The 21,724-nt window shown below is 43.1% G+C and overlaps 1 protein-coding gene across 2 annotated transcripts in view; it reads left to right on the forward strand.

Annotated features, from left to right (window-relative positions):
* LOC138953149 (protein sprint-like) overlaps positions 1-21,724 on the forward strand; it is a 173,938-nt gene that overhangs the window by 323 nt on the left and 151,891 nt on the right. The window contains exons 1-2 of one of the 2 annotated variants that reach the window (XM_070324942.1): positions 14,839-14,965; positions 18,980-19,187. In XM_070324942.1, the coding sequence (XP_070181043.1) occupies positions 19,065-19,187 (123 nt within the window). In that variant the 5' untranslated portion in view covers positions 14,839-14,965; positions 18,980-19,064. Of the gene's footprint in view, positions 1-14,838; positions 14,966-18,979; positions 19,188-21,724 lie in introns of those variants that run through there. The other variant, XM_070324941.1, reaches the window with a different exon arrangement.

The following is a 21,724-nucleotide window of genomic DNA, read 5'->3' on the forward strand; positions in this document are numbered from 1 at the left end:
ACGCTCAGCTGTATGCGTGTCTGTCCTGGGGCGAAATGCCTACTTGCTTTGTTTGGAGTTATGTCGTACATGTCAGTATGCGTTCGTGTTCAGTTTAAGGAAACAGACTTCGTTGTGTACACTTTTTTAAAGGTAGATTTGTGTCGTAGTGAACAAATAGACTGCATTGCTTACAGTTAAAGGCACAGTAAGCCTCCCGTAAACCATCGCAGATACTGTCAGTCTTTTACACACAGTACAAACACCCTTTCATTTAAACACTCACCGCTTGAGAACTTGACATCTTAGGTGCCCTCCGTAAAGAGCACACTGACACACACACGCACACGCACGCACGCACGCACACACACAGACACACACACAGAGTGACCGTGACTAACTCAGAGTGAGTCAGTGACACACACACGCACGCACGCACACACTGGCACACAGTGACACACACACCGATTGACCGAGTCCAAATTAAACGTGTGGGGGGGGGGGGGGGGGGCGGGTGTATACAAACAAACGTTTATACTGTTATTATTGTGAAGTAATTACAAATAAGTAACAATAATAATAATAATAATAATAACGGGCATTTATAAAGCGCCTTATCAAAAGTTCAAAGCGCGGGACAACAATACATGTATACAAAAATCATACAATCACTGTCAGATTCAAACAACACATCATGCACATCTCACATCCCCAGACTCTATACTAAGGAACTATCCGTAGTGTTGTTGGAACAAGTGAGTTTTCAAATTGGACTTAAAAGATGAAATGGATGGAGAGTGACGTAATTGAAAGGGGAGTGAATTCCATAACTGAGGTCCATAATACGAAAACGTGCGGAAGCCATGAGCCTTGCGTTTAAAGCGACCTTGACAGAGAAGTCGAGCATCATCAGAAGAACGAAGGGTGCGAGAGGGAGTGTAGAGAGAGACCAGTTCAGAAAGATAGGCAGGTGCCGATTCAGAGATGATATTGTAGCAGAAGCAGGCAGCTTTATACCTAATACGTTCAGATACAGGAAGCCAGTGAAGTTCTTTCATGAGAGGAGTGCAGGGTTGTCGATGCTGTGCTCTGAAAATGAGACGTGCAGCAGAGTGTTGTACTTTTTGCAAGGGTTGGAGAGTGGAGTCAGGGCAGCCTATGAGAAGGGAGTTGCAGTAATCTAATCTGGACAGAATGCAGGATGTAACGAGAGTTTTAGTGGCATCAACAGTGAGAAATTTTCTTATGGAACCTATTCTTCTGATCTCAAAGTAACATGTCTGACAGACTTTTTTGATGTGTTGTTTCATTGAGAGGTGGGAGTCCATGATGAACCCAAGATTCCTAGCACTATCAGAGAGAGAAATGTCACTAGAACCTACTGTGATGGAGGCTGGAAGGGAAGTGGTCGAACAGGAAGCTCCAGAGAAAAGAAGAAATTCAGTCCGCATTCAATCAAATGAATCAACGAAGAACAACAAGCTACGCTACTAAACGTGCTATTTGATAAACAGTACATGATCGTATTTTCTATTTGTATCCATTGTTGACACAACTAACCCTGACTCAATCGTAAATTCCTGATTGTCAGCATTATCAGGACACAAGCAACAAATCCAAGTCACTCCTTTATATCAGTATAAAATATACGAGGGCAGATTTTACAGTTCTTGCTATGGCCTCCGGTATTAAAATGAGTGGAGCTACAATCGTTCGGAGCGTGCAGTCTGACGAACTATTTTTACATGCCAGAACGATTGTACTCCTAGCACGACGTCATCGAATTGATAACACAGCCAACGCGGTTTCCATGAAATCTTGTCGAAGCTGATATGTTTATTGTTCGAAGATGAAATCATTTAGACAAAGGGAGGAAGTCACTATAGACAAAGGGAGGAAGTCACTCAGGACATAAGACAAATAGGGAGCAAAAAGGTATGCAAAATCCATCTTCCAAACAACTAGAATGACGTTACGGTCATATATATAATAGAAGAGGCAAGTGAATCACATCTTTATGACTATAATGTCAGTTCTAAACAGTAAGAACGAAAGCCACTCCAATACTAGGACGTTCTTAATCTTGTTTATTTTGTGAGAATGCCCCGTACAACCGTCATGAGCGGCGATTCGGCGAGAGAGCTTATTTACGTTCACAAAATGTCGACACTTTGTTGTGGCTGATGTCACAAAGGAAAGTTTTGTGTGTTTTCATTCATGCTATCTCAAATAGCCTTATAGGGCAGGTCAGACTCGCATATATATATCAGATTTTGCAGGTGTAGTTCAACCCCACCAGAACTTTTATGTGAACCCTCGTAGCAATAACAATTTTGTTTGTCACCGTGAGTTTTAGGGGATGAGTGCTAAAAGGCTTACTACAGGTGACGGTTCCAAGCAAAGCCCCCCGGAGGCGCGTGTTCTGTCGTGCCTTCCTGTTAGTAATAGTATTAGCGATTTGCGCTAGTGTTGCGCCGAATGTTAACAGCTTAGTTTTGACACTTGACACTGGCAGCAGTAAGCTGGGGGCGATGTAAGAGGATTGTTAACAGCAACACTAGAAATAGAGTGACCGAGAAAGTGACAGTCTTGACATGTAAGATACCTCCCTTCCCTTGTCGATCGTCTCGGAGTTCTGTCCAGGTTTTTGACCTGCAGGGGATAAGAATATTACCAGCTATTGTGTTTTCAGCGTAGCAATAGGGTCCGATATTTAGACGAGACAAGTATAATGCCGACGAGTCGAAGACGAGTGGCATTATACTTGTTCGAGTCTAAATATCGGACCCTATTGCTACGCTGAAAACACAATAGCGATTATATAGCTGTTATGACCTTGATTTGTTGTTCCAAACTTACAAAATGACAGTTTTTGCGTCGATGCGTTGATCTCAGGTTTTGATAGCAGACAAACTTCTTACGCGCATCATGTTCGCGCAGACACTGCACACCGCTACACGCTTTCTGACTTTGTAAGAAAAACTGACTCCAAGTGCATTCGACTTCACAACACAGTTGTTGAAACAGCCTTTTAAGTTGTCAGTGTATGCTGTTGTCGATAGAAACATCGCCGTGGTACAGATAGGTGAACCGGAATCATGCGTCGGCCATTTTTCTCAATATGCTTTTGGATATTGAGTAAAATGGCCGACTTCCGCCGCATTATGCTTTGATGATCGGAAGAGACCATCCAATCACAGCCCCCGAATTCCCCCACGTGTTCATCAGAATAGCTATATACTTCCACACACACACACACACACACACACACACACACAGCCTGAGAGGTGTTTTTACAGTGCAGAGTATACTCTTTCATTCTGTCCTTTTTACATTTAGTCAAGTTATGACTAAATGTTTTAACATCGAGGGGGGAATCGAGACGAGGGTCGTGGTGTGTGTGTGTGTGTGTGTGTGTGTGTGTGTGTGTGTGTGTGTGTGTGTGTGTGTGTGTGTGTGTGTGTGTGTGTGCGTGTAGAGCGATTCAGACCAAACTACTGGACCGATCTTTATGAAATTTGACATGAACGTTTCTGTGTATGATATCCCTATACCTTTTTTTCATTTTTTTTATAAATGTCTTTGATGACGTCATATCCGGCTTTTCGTGAAAGTTGAGGCGGCACTGTCACGCCCTCATTTTTCAACCAAATTGGTTGAAATTTTGGTCAAGTATTGTTCGACGAAGCCCGGACTTCGGTATTGCATTTCAGCGTGGTGGCTTAAAAATTAATTAATGACTTTGGTCATTAAAAATCTGAAAAATGTAAAAAAAAAATTCTTTTATAAAACGATCCAAATTTACGTTCATCTTATTCTCCATCATTTGCTGATTCCAAAAACATATAAATATGTTATATTTGGATTAAAAACAAGCTCTGAAAATTAAATATATAAAAATTATTATCAAAATTAAATTGTCGAAATCAATTTAAAAACACTTTCATCTTATTCCTTGTCGGTTCCTGATTATAAAAATATATAGATATGATATGTTTGGATTAAAAACACGCTCAGAAAGTTAAAACGAAGAGAGGTACAGAAAAGCGTGCTATCGTTCTCAGCGCAACTACTACCCCGCTCTTCTTGTCAATTTCACTGCCTTTGCCATGAGCGGTGGACTGACGATGCTACGAGTATACGGTCTTGCTGAAAAATGGCATTGCGTTCAGTTTCATTCTGTGAGTTCGACAGCTACTTGACTAAATGTTGTATTTTCGCCTTAGGCGACTTGTTTTAAGGATTAAAGTTGCTTGTTCATTTCAATGCTTGTTATTCTCTCAGGTGCCAGGAGATTGGTTCCGCATTTGTAACTTTTACTTAATCTTGGTGCACATGTCGTGTGCATTTGTTTCTCAGATCTGTTGTTGTTTTTATTTCGTATTTGACACGTATGTACGTCAATCTGCAAAGTGAATTCAGTTAAAAATATTCACCGTGCACAGAATCGAAATTGTCATGCTCTTGATCTGTTGGTATGTGTTCACGAGGAAGGATGTTAAAGGCACAGTACGCCTCCCGTAAACCATCACAGATACTGTCAGGCTTTTACACAAAGTACAAACACCCTTCCATTTGAACGCTCACCAAACGGGAACATCCTAGGTGCCCTATGTAAAGAGCGAGCAATTTTTAAAGAATTAATTTTGCGGATTGTCTCAGAAGACAATCGGACCGTGGTGCGTTTTGGCGCTAGATCTAACTTTTAAAATCTAAATAATAAATTGACAGCTTGTTACACAAACATTCTTAAATCATAAAAGAATTCTTTTTTCATCAAGACAAGATCAGCACAATTCGAAGTTTTGAAAGTTTGAAAAAAGAAAAGCCCGGAAGCAGGGTCACGCAAGGTCGTGGTTCTCGAGCGTAGCAGACGACGGTTTATGCTATCGCCTCTGAACAGTCTAAAGCCATCGCTAGAGTTCTTGTGAACCACAGCCGTTTGTTTCGTGCATAGTCAGAGGTACATAATAACGTGCTATTGCAGATAAGCTCACATCGAGTCGCATTCTAATTACGAACTGACGACTACATTGTGAAAAGGGGAAACTGGATCACACGGGTTCACGATGGCTCAGGGGTAAGATAAACCACGCACAAATACATTCTTTGAAAATTGCTCGCTCTTTACGGAGGGCACCTAGGATGTTCTCAAGCGGTGAGTGTTTAAATGAAAGTGTGTTTGTACCGTGTGTAAAAGCCTGACAGTATCTGTGATGGTTTACGGGAGGCTTACTGTGCCTTTAATGTTATTCACCGATTTCATGCAAAGACTGGAAGGATCTGTAATGATGCATACAATGGGTTACAAGAGAAGAAAGGTTCCTTTAAACTGAACAGTGCATGTAACCTTATTCCGTCTTTCAGCTTTTGTAAGAGGATTGTGAATTTCATTTAGCACTGAATGTAAGTGACAGAAAAAGTGACGATAATATTAAATTTGACAGTGCATGTGTGTTGCATGATGTCCATTGATTCTTGTAAGAGGATTGTGAACTCTATAACACAGACTTGTGTATGGTCGGGAACGAGAGAATTATGTTTCATTTTGTCGCGCATTTGTCATGGCCATTCGCCGTCGTAACTTACGATACAACGTGGACAGAGGAATTAATTTACTCAAGTTCTGCAGAATATTAATGATAGAAGGGGGGGAGGGGGGCGGGGCACCGTTTTTATTCAAACGTGGCTTACCTTGAGCGTTCGTTTCACTCCAGTCGTCAACAAACATTTGCTGAGGTAAAGACCGCATGGTGGTTCTCTGTTTGTCGTTTGGCTTATAGTTTTGCACCTGTGCGATCTCTATACGCGGGATTTGATCAGACGTAATTAGCTTTACAGAAAAGTGGCAAACAACGGTTAACTAACCTACAGACGTATTTTAACAGAGGTCAGTGCCTTTCGGTTCTGTTCCTTATTCATTTGTCACATGGGCAAGCAGGTAACATTTTTTTAAGTTTAGTATTAGTTCTATAGGCTCTATCTGCCTCCAACAAGCCCCCCTACCACCCCACCCCCCTCTGTCTCTCTCTTTCCCACACATACACACACACACACACAAAACACATACAACCCTCTTCTCTGCCATCTCTACCAGGCGATCCTTTTTCGCGACCAGACGAGTTATACACGGTTTGGATTTAACAGTCTGGAACTCAAATAAGGGCCCTCCACAACTTAATCTAAGTAAATAAAAAGACAGGAATATTCACTTCGGAACCCCCCTACCCCCTCCCAACCCCCACCCTGACCTCCCTTCCCCGACCCTGACCTCCCTTCCCCGACCCTGACCTCTCTTTCCCCGACCCCACCTCACCTGTCCAAACGGGCGAGAGAGACGAAGACAAACTCATTTACCTGTTCGATACTGAAAAGCAAGTATACACAGCGGAGCAAGATACAACCAGCCCCCTTTGCCGTACACTTGACGTGTAAGTAGGCGTTCTTCTTGCAAAACCAAAGGTGTATTTATATTTCACACAGCCCAGTCCGCGCCATGGCTTCTTCGAAGGCTGTTTCATGTTGACTCTCGTTGGAGACGTGAGAGAATGAATGGTTTTCCAGAAAAATACAGGAAATTGTACCTAACTTATAATTTGTTTACATAGGTACACTCTATTTGCGTATAAGATTTGGCATCAAATAGTTGAAGGCCTTCCAGGATATACAGGAAATTATACGTCAGCAAAGAAATAACATTGACATGGGTTTTACGAATAAGATTTGACATCTAACAGTGGTCAGCTGACCCTTTCAATCTCTCGTTGGCTTGGGAGCGAATTTGTTATTTACAGTTTGTTCATGATGCTGATTTCGCATTGCCAGTTTTTTGTACAACGCAACTACCACGACCCCCACCCCATCCATAAAACCTTCATAAACCAAGCTTTCCTCCATAAAGCAGTGTTTGCTTTCGCCAGAAATGTCCATTTTTACATTTAGTCAAATTTTGATTTTTACCTGCGGTTATTTCAAAGGGGAAAAGATAAATCGTCAAGTGGCCAGTCGTACCGATTACAATGATGCATTCACTACCTTTTTTTTTAATTCGCCTGATTAGTTTGACTGGTTGCTGTCACCAAATTCTGTTCGTCTTTTATGCAACACAATGGTAACCTAAATGTAAGGCCTCTTCGATGAGAGGACATCTCTCAATAAAAAATACAGTCGAACCTGTCTATAACGACCAACCAAGGGACCAAACACAAGTGGTCCTTATGGGAGGTGCTCGTTTTGGAAAGGTAAATTACATATACAGGAAAGAACAGTGTCAGGGATGCTTCGAGTTGGCCGTAAAGCGCAGGCAGTGGTCGTTATCCATAGGTGGTCGCTCGGGCAGATTCGAATGAACCTTAGGTTGTCCCTTTGTCTACTCTGTCTATTTGGTATTGTTTTCACCAAGGTATACCTGTTATAACAGTCCACCCGCACTGCAGGGACGCCTTTGGATAATCACAACGGTTTCCTTTCGTGGCAGGTACATGTACCTCTGTATTAGTCTCTTTGTCACTTGGCAGTCTCTTTGTTTTTGGATTTACCACTGTATTAGTTTACAAAACGCACATAGTGCGACCACTTTCTACATACATATATATATTACTAGAGGAATACCCGGCTTCGCCGGGTGAATCGCGAGACAGAGACAGACAGCGTGGCGGTTCACCACAATCACCTTTGAAGGCGAAGTCCTCTCAAACGGGATTGAGAATTTTAGAGCTTATTTCTAAGCCCTATATTAACTGTTATGGCTTCTCAAAGGCCAGAACATACAGACAGACAAAAGCCGCCAGACCCCATCACAAACAGAACTCTACAATCCACAGGTGTTGCCTCCACACACACACACACACAGACACACACACACACACACACACACACACACACACACACAGAAGCCGTATATATCTATCTATATATATAAATATATAGAGATAGATGACAGTGAATTTTTCGATAAATAGATTCGACCTTTGCACTTTTACAGTGAGGACAACTTACGGGTACATGCAAGGAAAGCCCACAACTTCTAAGGCGAACAACTCTGCAGAGTCTGCTGTGAAGGGCGACAGTAGTCTCCCTGTCACACTCGACCCACTTTGAATGAACTTTGTCCCCAAAGTTCCGAACCATGGACCCGCCAAGCTTAGGTCCCTCCCAGGTTGGTGGAATGGGAACAGCACGAAAATGATTCAGTGGCCTGAACATTTCATGTCGAGTCCCATCGCTGTCGATGACGCCAAATGTAACCGAGTGCCGAAACACCACAATCACCTTTGAAGGCGAAGTCCACTCAAACGGGATTGAGAATTTTAGAGCTTATTTGTAAGCCCTATAATAACTGTTATGGCTTCTCATAGGAAGGCCCGAACATACAGACACACCAAAGCCGCCAGACCACATCACAAACAGAACTCTACAATCCACAGGTGTTGCCCACACACACTGACACACACACACACACACACACACACACACACACACACACACACACACACACACACACACACACACACACACACACAGAGAGAAGCCGTATATGTAGAGGTTACATGCCGAGTCTCAGTGATTATCAAAAATAATGGTCGAAGTTAGCGGATCATGAAAAATGCGAGCTTCAGCGAGCTTTTTCATGACCGCGAACTGAGACCATTATTTTTGATAATCACTGAGACGAGGTATGTAACCTCTTTATCCCTCCTTTCTTCAGTTATTCAAAGAAAAGAGGAGTTTTTGTGCGAAAGTTTGATCGAATCATATTCACCCAACCAGTCTACCTGCGCAGGCGATCGATTAATGCGCGGTTGAATAGTTCCGTGCAAATCATTCAATTTTGTTAACACTTCTTGTCAGTTTCCATGTTTTGAACTAAAATCAAGTACACAGTTATGTTGTCATTCTGCTGTGGCGGTAAAGGCAGATAGTGTGTGTTCTGTTCATGTTTTGGTATCGCTCAGGAAATCACGGTTCTTTCCTCGAATGTGACTAGCAGACGAAGTTTTACACCCGTGTTCCAACGCTAAAAACTGTATGAAGTTTAGTGTATGAAACCGCTGCATGTTCTTCAAGTTGATTAAATGTTTGTAATTGATTGCGTGTGATCTGTTTATAAAATGAAATATTCGTGTTGAAAGCTGACCGTCGGATTGCAGTCTTGTAGATGCAGCCGAAATCTGGAAGGGGAACTACTCGTGTCGCTAGACAAAGTATGAGAGTTACTTTTCCTTGGAATCTTGCTAGCGATAAACGATTGTGCACGGCAGATCTGAATTCAGAAAACAACTCATGGATTTTATATTGAGATTCATGTGTTCAAGCCTGTAGTTGCTGGTTTGAATGCGGTATGGTTGTATTGTTTGCTCCAGAAATGTATATTTTGTACATTAGAGTGTTCTGAACTTTTCAGTCGCAAAAAGTAGATCCACAATGTGTACAGTCTCTACCCATGAGCTATCGAGGATTCAGGCCCGTTGTTGGGTAAGTGATTTTGGTTGTTGGGTAAGTTACCGAAAAATAACCAGCCCTACAAGTTTACAGAGAGAAAGAAGCAGAGGGGGGGGGGGGGGGGGATAAATATATGTATATCTATATCTATAAATATAGATATAGATGACAGTGTATTTTTCGCGTGGCTATAAATTGATTCGACCTTTGCACTTTTACAGTGAGGACAACTTACGGGTGCAAGGAAAGCGTTCTGGACAGTGCAGTGACATTCTAAAAATAGTAACGTAGTAACGGGAATATGGATTGACGCCACACGAAGGAAGGGAGATAAACGCAAAACATTGGAGAAGATAAGGAAGAGTTACTGGGAATGGATCTGGGAAGATGAACAGAAAAACTAAAATCGGTTCAGCGCTGCGCGCTGAGAGCACGTGTTTAAAAATCTCATCGACCAGGTTGTGTCCGGGTTGTACGTGAATGTGCCCACCAAATTTGAAGCAGATCCATCGAGAACTTTGGCCGTGCATCGCGAACACTCACACACACACACACACACACACACACACACACACACACACACACACAAGTCATATATATATATAGATAACTGAACCGTATAGAATAGTGAAATTTCACGGATGAACTTCCCTGTCAGCCCTGTCGCGTTGTCGCACTACATGGCTGTGTTTAGAATACCTGTGTCTAATTAAATCATACCGTTTGGCGAGCCCTTGGAATAGGACTCCCACATTCCTTTCTGCCAGGTTTCAAACCTCTCTCACCTGTGATTACGCGCAAGGTATGTTTCCTTAACTTGTGTGGAATCTGTTTGTTTTTTGTACATGCATGTTAGCGAGCTATAGTCACGGTTACGGGCACTTTGATTTTTCACGAAGAACTTCTCGTTTTAGTAATGTTGTAGTTATGTGCGTTTTGCATGCAGTACACATAAATATATCCACGAATGTGTATATTTCTGTTGTTTATGTTCTGCATCTTTTCACAGGTTTGACACAATGTCTATCTTTCAATCTATTTGTATCGTTTTTCTGTGTGATTTCTTTTGATTACCAGGTACTTGGTTATATTACACTAAATATTTTAATTCGTGCGTCTGCTCAATCGTTTCATCCTTTCACCGTTTTTGTTTTGTTGTGTGCTGTTGTGGTTGGTTTTTTTGTTGTTTCTTTTGGGTTTTTTTAAGGAAGCGAGAAAAAAGTTACTGCTCTTTCTTTCGCTGTTTAGTGGTTGCCGTCAAACGTTATGCACCACTTGCGCCGCAAACGTACAACAGAAAAACCGCTAAAAGGATGTGAAGGGGGAAGCCGACAAGGGAGCGGAATTAATGGTGGTGGGGTGCGGGGGGGGGGGGGGGTGATCGGGGTGGACAGGAGAATGACCGATCTTCCGGTGAGCTATAGTGGACCACTCAGGTGGCAGTATCCCGTGGCAGGTGCAGTAAACACCACCTGGGTCCTGCGAGGTAGCGGAAGAAATTCTACCTGCCCGCAATCAGGGCCACCTAGGGAGTCTGGCGAAACGCTGTGTAGATTTGAAACCTGATTAAAGGTAGGTGGCGGTTGAGAGTGGGTCAAACTAGAAAGGAATAAACAGGCATGTCATTATGTTATCATGTGGCGGTCTTTCTTGTTTCCCTTTTATTTTATAATTTTTTTTAATTTTTTTTATTTAAGGTGGAGGTTCTTATTATTTTTCTTCTTCTTCTTTTGCACAATTGGCCTTCTTTTTGGCTGTTGGCTGCTCTTTGTATACAAGACTGAATGATGAATATTTCCAAAGGTGTATGTGAATTGTAGCGGATGGCCTAGTAGATTTACAGAAGAAGTTGAAAATATACAGCTGGATGGCTCAATGAAGTGACAGGGGAATTTTAAGCTTGAAAAGTCTCAGTCGAAGACACATTTCGTTTCCGTGAAAGAGAGTCAGCCAGACAGACAGAAAAGGCTGCGGCGGAAGGAGCCGACTACGAGAGAATAAACAGTCCCCTTGGCGGAATTTCGACCAATTTTGAAGATGTTTCTAGGCTGTCTGCTGCTGTCTGTTCAGGACTGAGTGATTGATTCTGCTAAAGACGTACACGTGTATCATAGTACACGAACTGGGACGATTCAGCCGCGCACGTGAGTCTGCAGGACTGACTCGAAGAAATGGAAGGCAGTAGTCAGACAGAGCAATGTTAAACTTATTGGAAAATCTTGTGTGTATGCTCAGACAGAACAGACAGACCAGACAGACGTGTGCCGAGTGAAAACAGTTGTGGCTGAAGTGACTGATCACCAGAGAACAAAGGGTTCACGCGTCGGTCTTTTTCTTCTCTTCTTTCTTTTTTCTTTCAATTTTCTGAGCTGTCGTCTGCTCCCTGTACAAGACTGAGTGAATTGTCCTGGCAAAGAATGATGTGTGGGAGTGGTGGTGGCGGGACGAGTCAATTTATAGGATGAACAAGAGCAGACAAAAAAGAGGCTTAGAGACAGAGAAATATCAAACTTGGATATGGAGTGTCTAAAACAAATTAGGTCGAGAGAGAGAGAGGCAGAGACTGACAGAGACAGACAGACAGACAGACAGACAGACAGAGACAGACAGAGACAGACAGACAGACAGAGTGAGACGGAGACACGAGAGATTATATACTAAAGACAGACGGACAAATAGCAAAAGTCACGTGACAACTGAGGTGGTTGACTTCGAGAGAATAAAGACGGTCCCCGTCTCGGTCTTCTCTTCTTTTGTAGAGATTCGCCATGATTAGGCGCCCAGGGACGGACATCTGGCACAAACTTCTAACCCTTTTAGTCCAGCCATCCGATTTAATTGCGTCTATTTCATGCCCCTGGGGTACAGAATACTATATGGTCATCCATGACAGTTCTGACCGTCTGCGAGCGGACAATGCCAGCAACTGCAACCCCACTGAGTTACTCAAAATTGCATATGATCAAGCAACTTGTACGTGGATTGATGCAATTTCGCCTTTCCACCTCCATACTTCACTAGGTTCCTCCAGTTCCCTGTCATTTGTGATTAAGTATTTCCGACAGTAATGAGCGAATGACCATTTCCTCCCGCTTAGTCACCCGGACGGCATTTCAGTGGATTTCAATTTAGTGAACAATTTATCTAGGCTTACACAAAGTCAATGGGCGGTTCTGGTGAGGTTATGCCCCCTAGGCCCTCTTTCTTTCGGCTGGTAACTGGCGCCACCTCGCGGAAAGATCACACGAGAAAGGAAAAAAACTTGCATTGGTCCCAAATAGCATATCGGTTTGGTAACAGTTCGTGTGTAAGTCGTGCATTTTATACGGTAAACAGACAATGGTCGGTTCTGGTGAGGTTATGCCCCTTCTTTCTTTCGGCTGGTAACTGGCGCCACCTCGCGGCAAGGTCACAGGAGTTGTCTCGCGTTATCACCCCAGAGGCGCTCATCAAACTGTGACTTCAAGATCAACATGGACAAGACTGAAACGAGTCAAACCGCCGAGTGCTCCGTGTAGCACTATCTTATCACGCTGTTGCGGTGATTACACACAATGATAATCTCCGTTCAGGAAAACCACTTCGGGAAGGAAACAAGTGGCATGATGAAGAACAAACACAGCCGGTGGGTTACGACGTATTTCCGCTGTTTAAATTCGTATGAAAACCAGTTATAACAGGATTCAATTTGCTGTCAGTTATTAGATAGAAAGACATCCGTCATGTTTCGGCATACAGACAATGTGTATTGCAAGGAACACCCAGCGCAAAATAAACGCTGCTTGTAGCTCAACGAGATCGAACAGGCACGCACGCATACACACACTCGAACACATACACTCGCCGCACTGACGCACTCACACGCAAGAACATCATGTCGATGGAATGACCAAGAGAAGCAAAGCTTTTTCAGATATACACGCGCGTGCACTCACACACGCACATCCACATCCACATCCACATCCATACACACACACACACACACACACATACACCGACGGGGGAGGCGAGTAGCTTACCCGAGCACGCTAATAAGCTATCCGCTTTCTTCCTTATACTCCCTCCTTGAAACTCCACACCAATTTGAAGAACTGACGTGCTTTATCAAGTCCAGGCCCAAATAGCCTCAGAGTACTGGACATCTGATCTTCAGTCACAGTCGTGCGTGATATTGCTTCTAATCGTACGTGCCATTGTCAGGCAATGTTATAGCAAAGGCAGAGCATAGAGGGGGATACTACTCGTATCTAAAGGTCACCAGTGTTGGCTGACAAGGAAAGGTAATTGCTGGAATGGGTTAATGGGGTTCGGGTGGCTTAATGGGGGTTGGGTTTTAACCTTGGAAAGTTGATGACAGGGCAAGACTCACTCAGAGTGTTTGGGCCCTCCTTGAGCCGTCCTCTCGATGTAGAAAGAGGACCACTTCGTCTCAGGTTTTAAAAACGTTGTAAAACAAAGGCTAAGAGATCAATTCCTGCAGGAATGGAACACTGACGTGAATGCCAACAGCTTGTGTTTTAATTACAGAATATATAAAAAGGATTTTTGTCTGGAAAGGTATTTGCTTTGGTTGCCTTGGAAATTCCAAATTAAATTAGCAAAATTTAGAACAAGCAACCATAAGTTGCCAATACATCAGCACAGGTTTTTTAATGCTCCTAGAAATGAAAGATTGTGTGATATGTGCGATAAAAATGAATTAGGTGATGAGTTTCACTATATGTTCATTTGTACCGATGAAAGTATAGTGTCTGAAAGAAGAAAATTAATTAGTCCTTATTACTGATCTCACCCAAATTGTTTAAAATATGAACAGTTAATGAATTGTAAATCTAAGATAAAACTAATGAAGCTAGCAAGATTTGTCGCCCATGTTATGATTTTAGTATGTTGGCGTTACATCTAGTTTCTTTATTTGTATCTATATATATGTATGTAATACATACTTTTGTTTTGTTTTGTGTTTTTTACAAAAGATGCATGGCATAATGGTATTGCCAATTTATTTCGGCTGTATATTATCGTTGTCCGCTTAATGTATACATAATTATCTGTCTGGAATCGCTTGACAAGTGGCCCCCTTCATCCCCCCCTTCCTCGTCCTGATATGGCTCTGCGTAGTCGGCTGGACGTTAAGCAACAAATAAACAAACAAACAAACAAATAATTATCTGTCTGATGTCTTACCTGATTTTGTTAAACCTATTTTTGTTTTGTTTATATGTATGGAAGTGTATATTGCCAATTTATTTTGGTTGTATAGTATTGTTGTATTTGTCCGCTCAATTTGTATACATATATATTAACTGTCTGATTTGTTACCTTTTTATGTTAAAGTTATATCTTTGTTTCAAAGCCCTCTGGGCCCAAAACAATAAAATACTTGATTTGACTTGCCTTGACTTGGAAGACCTGGAACCTTTGACTTGGCAGGACTTGCTGAAGGCAGACAGACGTACACGTGGAGGGATATGGCTGAAGGCAGAGAGACGTACACGTGGAGGGATATGCAAATAGACCTTCTTACACAGAAACTGGCGTAAAGGTTGGTGCGTCAAATGCACACAGACACACACGATTTTACGGCTTAACCTTTGGTTGTGCGAGAAGAAACGTCTTGAGGGAAACTCATAAAAATGTCGATCAAGGAAGTAAAGTTCACTTATACACACCTCAATCAAGAAAATAGGCTACTTTAAACTTCTTTGTTTTAAAGACATATTCCAAGCAAAGATGTCTAGTCGGTAATATTTACTTGCCTACAAAAGTACATGTCTTATGCCATATTCCAACCAAAGATGTCTAGTCGGTAATACTTGCTTGCTCACGGAAGTACAGGCCTTGTAACATGCTGTATCATGCTTTAAGCTCTCACCCCCCCTTCCCCATCCGCACCCACTTCACTCACTCACCCTTTCCCATCTACTACATACGCACCATCTCCTCTCTACCACAACGTCCAGTGGCGGACGGCCAATGAGTCTAACAGTCCATTATAGGCACGTCTGTTGTTTGCCGAAAGACATCCTGGCTGTTGTTTTTGTCCAAAGCTGCTAAGCACGGCTTTAAGGGTCCAGGTAAACGAAACAGCAAAGTTGACTGCAATTTGTTGGAATCAGCGCTGGGCATAATTTCTTCTTCTTCTTCTTCTTCTTCGTTCATGGGCTGAAACTCCCACGTTCACTCATGTTTTTGCATGAGTGGGTTTTTACGTGTATGACCGTTTTTACCCCGCCATTCAGGCAGCATACGCCGATTTCGGGGAGATATTTCGGGGGTGGCATAATTAACGACGGATACACGTTTCTTTCAAATTAAGCGGCGTGTACATTCAGTGAAGCATCGTTGATACAGGTCTCGTTTTACAAAATTACGTGGGCAAAACAAATCTCAGGTTGTCGAGTTTTGGTATGTAACCAAGGGAAAGAGTGTTCTTTGCGCACTGAAACCTGGACGGATGTTCAACGATTTAATTAATATAATTATTATTAAGAGAAGGAAGATGACTGTAATGAAACGAGCTGACAAAATGCAATGCAGGGTATAACGTTTAAGTCTTATGTGCGATGCTGGACACTTATAATGCACATCCGTCTAGTAGCGTAGAACAGAATCTTGACCGATTCTGCAAACGTTTCGTGATTCTCATGGTCGCATCCAGTCAGTTGCGTTCCACTTTCCTGAGTTATGTATCTGCGGCTTTGTGTTCCTCGCAGTCAGTGTTGACCTTCCGAACATCTTCGGTCTCATGGTATTTACACGGAGGTACCTCCGAGAAGTTTGAGTCACCTGAAAGGTCGGCTTCAGTACACCTGTACTGTGGACAGGTAAACGTTGCCTCTCGTGGCACCAATCTTAGTCTCAAGTTAATTAAACAGATCGGAGCCACGCACTGAGTTTCAGTCTTCGTTCGCGAGGGAGTCGACAAGTTAACGACTTTCTCCGCTGACAAAATGTTTGAATTAGCTCAAAAAGTGTGTTTGTTTCAGTCTTTGTTTGTTTGTTTGTACGTTGCATACACCATTAGTCAAAGCTACCGACATTGTATTGACATTCCTCGTCCGCTCCAGAAAAGGCGCAATTGTTTTACTCGTCTTGTTGAAAACCCCATTAGTGTTAATTCACATCCGTTTCTTCCTAGCTCCTTCTGCTGCTCTTTGGGTTTCTTTGTTCCTCTCCCCCTCTCCTCCCCTCTCTCTTTCCATATCCCCCTTCTCTATCTCCCTCCTCTCTCTCTCTGTATATATATATATATATCTCTCTCAATCTCTCTCTCTCTCTCTCTCCCTCCCTCTCTCCCTCTCTCCCTCTTTCTCTCTCTCTCTCTCTCTCTCTCTCTCTCTCTCTCTCTCTCTCTCTCTCTCTCTCTCTCTCTCTCTCTCTCTCTCTGCTTCTCGCTTTCTTTCTCTCGCTTCCTATAATCTCCGCCCCTCCGTCTCTTTCTCTTCGTCTCATTAGCCAAGGCGCAGATACCGTACAGTCAAGCTCACCTGCTTGGAAGCTCATCATACACACTCCATCGTTCTTACCTTCACCTCTCTCCCCCCCCCCTACCATCCTCATCACCCCCACCAATAACCCTATCTAAAGTAACCCCCCAGGCCTAGCGCCCCTACCTCCGCCATCCCTACCTCCGCTTACACCCCTCCCCAATCCCCCCCCCCCCCCCCCCACACACCCTCACCTCATCTCATCAACGAAAATTCACCAAGAACAGCCTTTTACCACCACTTTACTTTACTTTACTTACATTATGCTCAGGTATACGGCGGTACCATGCATCACTTTTCTCGCCGTTCTCTTACACCTGTAGTTTCCCCCCCCTCCCCCTAGCACGAACCAGGTGTTAAGCCCACCGCAAACGTATTGGTCCTTTTGGCCTGTTTGAAAACCTCATGTGGGGGTTAGGGTTAGCTTGGGGGAGGCGTTTCAGACCCGACATAAACGTCCATCTGTCTTCGGTTTTTGTAGCCTGCTGGCAGACATGTTACTACAGCAGTTTTCGGTTTTTCCCCTTACAACTAGCTGAGTGACTGAGTGGGTGAGTGAGTGAGAGGGTACCGCCTCTACCACAGACAGACCCACAACACTTCTACCCCACTGAGCTACCCTTCCTATCCCTCCCCGTTCGTGTCAGTCCTCCTGTCTTCAGTTTTCGTCGGTTGGTGTTGTCAGTTCGGAGGTAGTAGGGGGTATCTCGAGACGGATCGCTGTTTCGTCGCGACTGCTTTTGTGTCCCGTGTGCATGTTGTGCTGTCAAGGCATCTTCTGTTACTGCCCGAGTCCTCAGCTGACAGCGTGTGGAATTTTTTGTGTTGGGAGGTAGAGAGAGGCCTAAGGAAATCCTGTGTTGTGTAGTATGTATCTGTGTGCATTTTACGCTGTGCAGACAGATTTGTTGTTGTGAGAAAGGATTAAAAACCTTGAAGGAGATTGAGAAGAAAAAAAAAAGGGGTTGTGTACGTGTATCTAATCTACGCTGAAGAGTATAAGCAAGCATTGAAACTGAATAGCCTGTAGTTTGTGAAACAGCGCTTTTAGTGTGGATGCACTTTTGTGTAATGAATTCTTCAGTTTTGCGAGTATAGTTCGTGAACATATTTTTCAGAGTGTGTATATGGTTTTTCAAACTAAAATTATTCACGTTCTGCTTCTCGCAAGTGTATCATTTATTAAAACGGACGGTGACGCCGGAAGCGACAGCATAATCCGTGGTTAATCTGGACAAGACTTTAATCTCCTAGAAGGTGAAGTAGTTCCAGCTATTTTCACACTGACGTTTGGATCGACTTGTTTTATTTGACAACTGTGGATTGCACTTTCTGTGTATAAAATATTTTTCACACGGTGTAAGCAGTACGTAATTTTGACTGAATCGATATCGTTGTTTTTGTTTACTGTACTGGAAACCGAATACTGAGCTTTTCCAATCTAAGAACGACACATATTGCTCTGAACTAACTCAACAAAGCATCTTTCTAGATTAGCTTCAGTCAGTCTCGTCACATTATTTTGATTCTTATGTTATACCAGACATACTTATCTCTGGTCGCGTTTCAGACTAAAAGACTTGATTCAGTGTAATATTATTTCGGCTTATTTTGATAGAAGCTGAAGTGCTCCATCACTCTGTGGAATAAAGAGTGTTTAGGCCGGATGATTAATCGGGAAGGCCTCGACACAACGACCCTCTGTTAAAACCTCAGCTTCGCGGTTTGCTTCGCATACCAGACATACTTTGAAGGTTATCAGTTTGATGGTCCCTACTTATTTTAAGCCGACCGATTCTATTCAGATTGAACTCGAAGGAACAGTCGTCTGTTAGGCCTTAAACTTCAAAGAACCCTGTCATTTGATTTTTGAGACATTATCATCTGGAGGCTTGTGTCTCACTATTTTTTTATGAGGTAAAAGGGCAGTTCATCCAAGAAACTTGTCACTAACAGACACAAGACATATATATATATATATATATATACTTCTAATGCTTTTGTGTCAGCAGATGCGCCTATCTGTGGCAATGTAAAACTGAAGAGGTGTGTTTCTTCTGCTTCAACAGAACAGGACCCCTTGACTTGTGAAACGGATACCAAATTTACACGAGGAATTGTGCGAGAAGTGTGTTCTTGGACGTGTGATGAAGGATGTCGCATTACCTGGAACCCCCCAATCACCCTCCCGGGTATCGGCCACCCGATCAGCACTCGGCACCCGACCAATGTGGCCGACTGAGCGCTCGGGAAGGGGAACGCTCAAGTTATCTCAAGGTGAGAGAAGCTTTGTTTTGTAAATTACGAGTGACTGTCTCTGTGTGTGTGTGTATGTGTGTGTGTGTGTGTGTGTGTGTGTGTGTGTGTGTGTGTGTGTGTGTGTGTGTGTGTGTGTGTGTGTGTGTGTGTGTCCGTCTGTCTCTGTCAAAACACTGAGATATAATAGTTCAGTTATCTCAAGATTAGAGAGCTTTCTTTGCAAATACAAGTCTGTTCGTATGTCTGTCTGTTTGTCTTCCTGTTCGATGGTCTGTCCGTCAGTCCGTCTGTCTGTCTGTTAGAGAGTTAGGGGTATAGTGGCAGACTCATCTCACCCAGCCGGCCATCTGTTCGAGCTCCTCCCGTCAGGCAAGCGCTTCCGCGCTCTGAAGAGCAGGACTTCTCGTTTCAGAAACAGTTTCTTTCCTGAGGCAGTCCTTGCGGCCTCAATGGTGGATCGTTCTTAGATCTGTTAGATTTGTGATATGTGTCAGTTAAAGTTTTGAAAGGGATCGAGTATCCTTAAATGAAATATCTTAATAGATGTAAGGGTTGTGTCCTTTGAATAACTGTGTTAGCATGTACTCGGATTTATTATATTGATGACTATATTTTTAGATATGATTTTAGGGAATTCATTTATCTTTATCCATGCAACCTGTGATTACTCCTGTCAAATTGGTGCTGAAAGAACAACCAGTCCGTTTTGAACTGTCTGGTTGGTGTACACATGTAAATAGGCCCGGTGAAATTGAACACTTTATCTGTACATATTTATTATGATATAATATGCGTGTGGAAGGATTGTGAAGTTTGGATGCATACACCATAACAAAATCCTGTGCTTTGCATTTGGTAAATAAACTGTTTGACTTGACTAAGGATGATGGCACAACGCATCTTTAAAGATAGTTTGGGGATGCACAACGATGTATTCTAAAACACAATCAAATGTACGCAGGCAAAAGAACAGAAGCAAAAACTGAGAAATAAGCAGGCAAGTGTGGAAGAGCTGTTGCGCACACACACACACACACACACGCACGCACGCACGCACGCACGCACGCCGCACGCACACAAACACACACACACACGATCTCTCTCTCTCTCTCTCTCTCTCTCTCTCTCACCCTCTCTCTCTCTCTCTCACTCTCACTCTCACTCTCTTTCTCTCTCTGTCTGTCTGGCTGTGTGTGTGTATCTCTCTCTCTCTCTCTCTCTCTCTCTCTCTCTCTCTATCTCTTTCCCTCTCTCACTCTCTTTCTCTCTCTCTCTGTCTGTGTGTGTGTGTGTGTGTGTGTGTGTGTGTGTGTGTGTGTATATCCCTCTCTCTCTCTCTCTCTCTCTCTCTCTCTCTCTCTCTCTCTCTCTCTCTCTCTCTCTCTCTCGTATTTTCAGCTTCAAACGTTTTGTAAGCAAAACTCTATTTCTCTGGGCCACAAGGCTCCACTGCAGAATGTTAGTCACTAAGTGTGTTCTTTTTACTAGCTATCTTTTTGAAAAGACCTCCACTGCAGACGCCAGACAGAGTAACCTTCCTTCACAATCCGTCAAAGTGTCATGTCTGAACCAGCAGATCACGTTACGCCTTCCGTACGTGACAGGAACAAAAAGTCCTTTAGCGCGACTTAAAGTATGTAAGGCAGCATTGACTCAGTAAATGTTGAAATTGCTCCAACACATACGGGACTAACAGCTATGTGTTCATACTCTTATTTCGTCTAAATGCTGGGATATATAATATACGGTGTACATAACCATTTACACGGGAAGTGATTTTGAATGTATCTTTATTGGGGCACCGATAAACTGTTTGTCCCGTATGTGTTATACAGCCAAAGATATTCTCCTGCTACAATGTACATGTAGTTGTAGCCTGGCTGCTTTCTGTGGAGGAGATGGAATTTTGACTTGATTAAAGTTGTGTAACCGAACACCCGTGTCACAATTGCCAAAACTGAGTCAGCACAAATGCTAACTGAGTTACTCTTCGTAGAAAGCAGGCTGACTTTTGTTGATGGTGATGATGGGCCGGGTTGTTTGGTTGTTGTTTACGTCACAGTGAAAGAATGCTCTTCAGTACCGCATTAAAAGCCTCAACAGGGCCCGGGTAGCTCAGGTGGTAGAGCACTGGACTTGTGATCGAGAGGTCGCTGGTTCGAATCCGGGCCGGGACGGACACGGGTCAACTTTATGTGCAGACCCAGAGACGGTATTCATCTCCCACCCCCGTGTCACCACAATGGCACGTTAAAGACTCTTGGTCATTCTACCATAAGTGCAGATGGCTGATACCACCTAAACACGCAAACATCAAAAAGCCGTGAGGGCGTAAAACTCGAATCGTATAAACCAATTCATGTCCAATATAGGCAATTAAGACCTGACGGACAATAAGCCCCTTAAAGTTCACTTTGTCATAAACAGAATTGTTTGCACAGTAAGAAAAGCTATCTCTTTAGAGCATTGAATGGCCCTTTGACTTAGCAAGCTTTGAAATTATTCGAACACATGCGGAACAAGAATGGTGCTTTAGTGCTCCTTTAAAGTATGCA

This window comes from Littorina saxatilis, linkage group LG17, assembly GCF_037325665.1.
Source record: "Littorina saxatilis isolate snail1 linkage group LG17, US_GU_Lsax_2.0, whole genome shotgun sequence".
NCBI lineage: Eukaryota > Metazoa > Mollusca > Gastropoda > Littorinimorpha > Littorinidae > Littorina > Littorina saxatilis.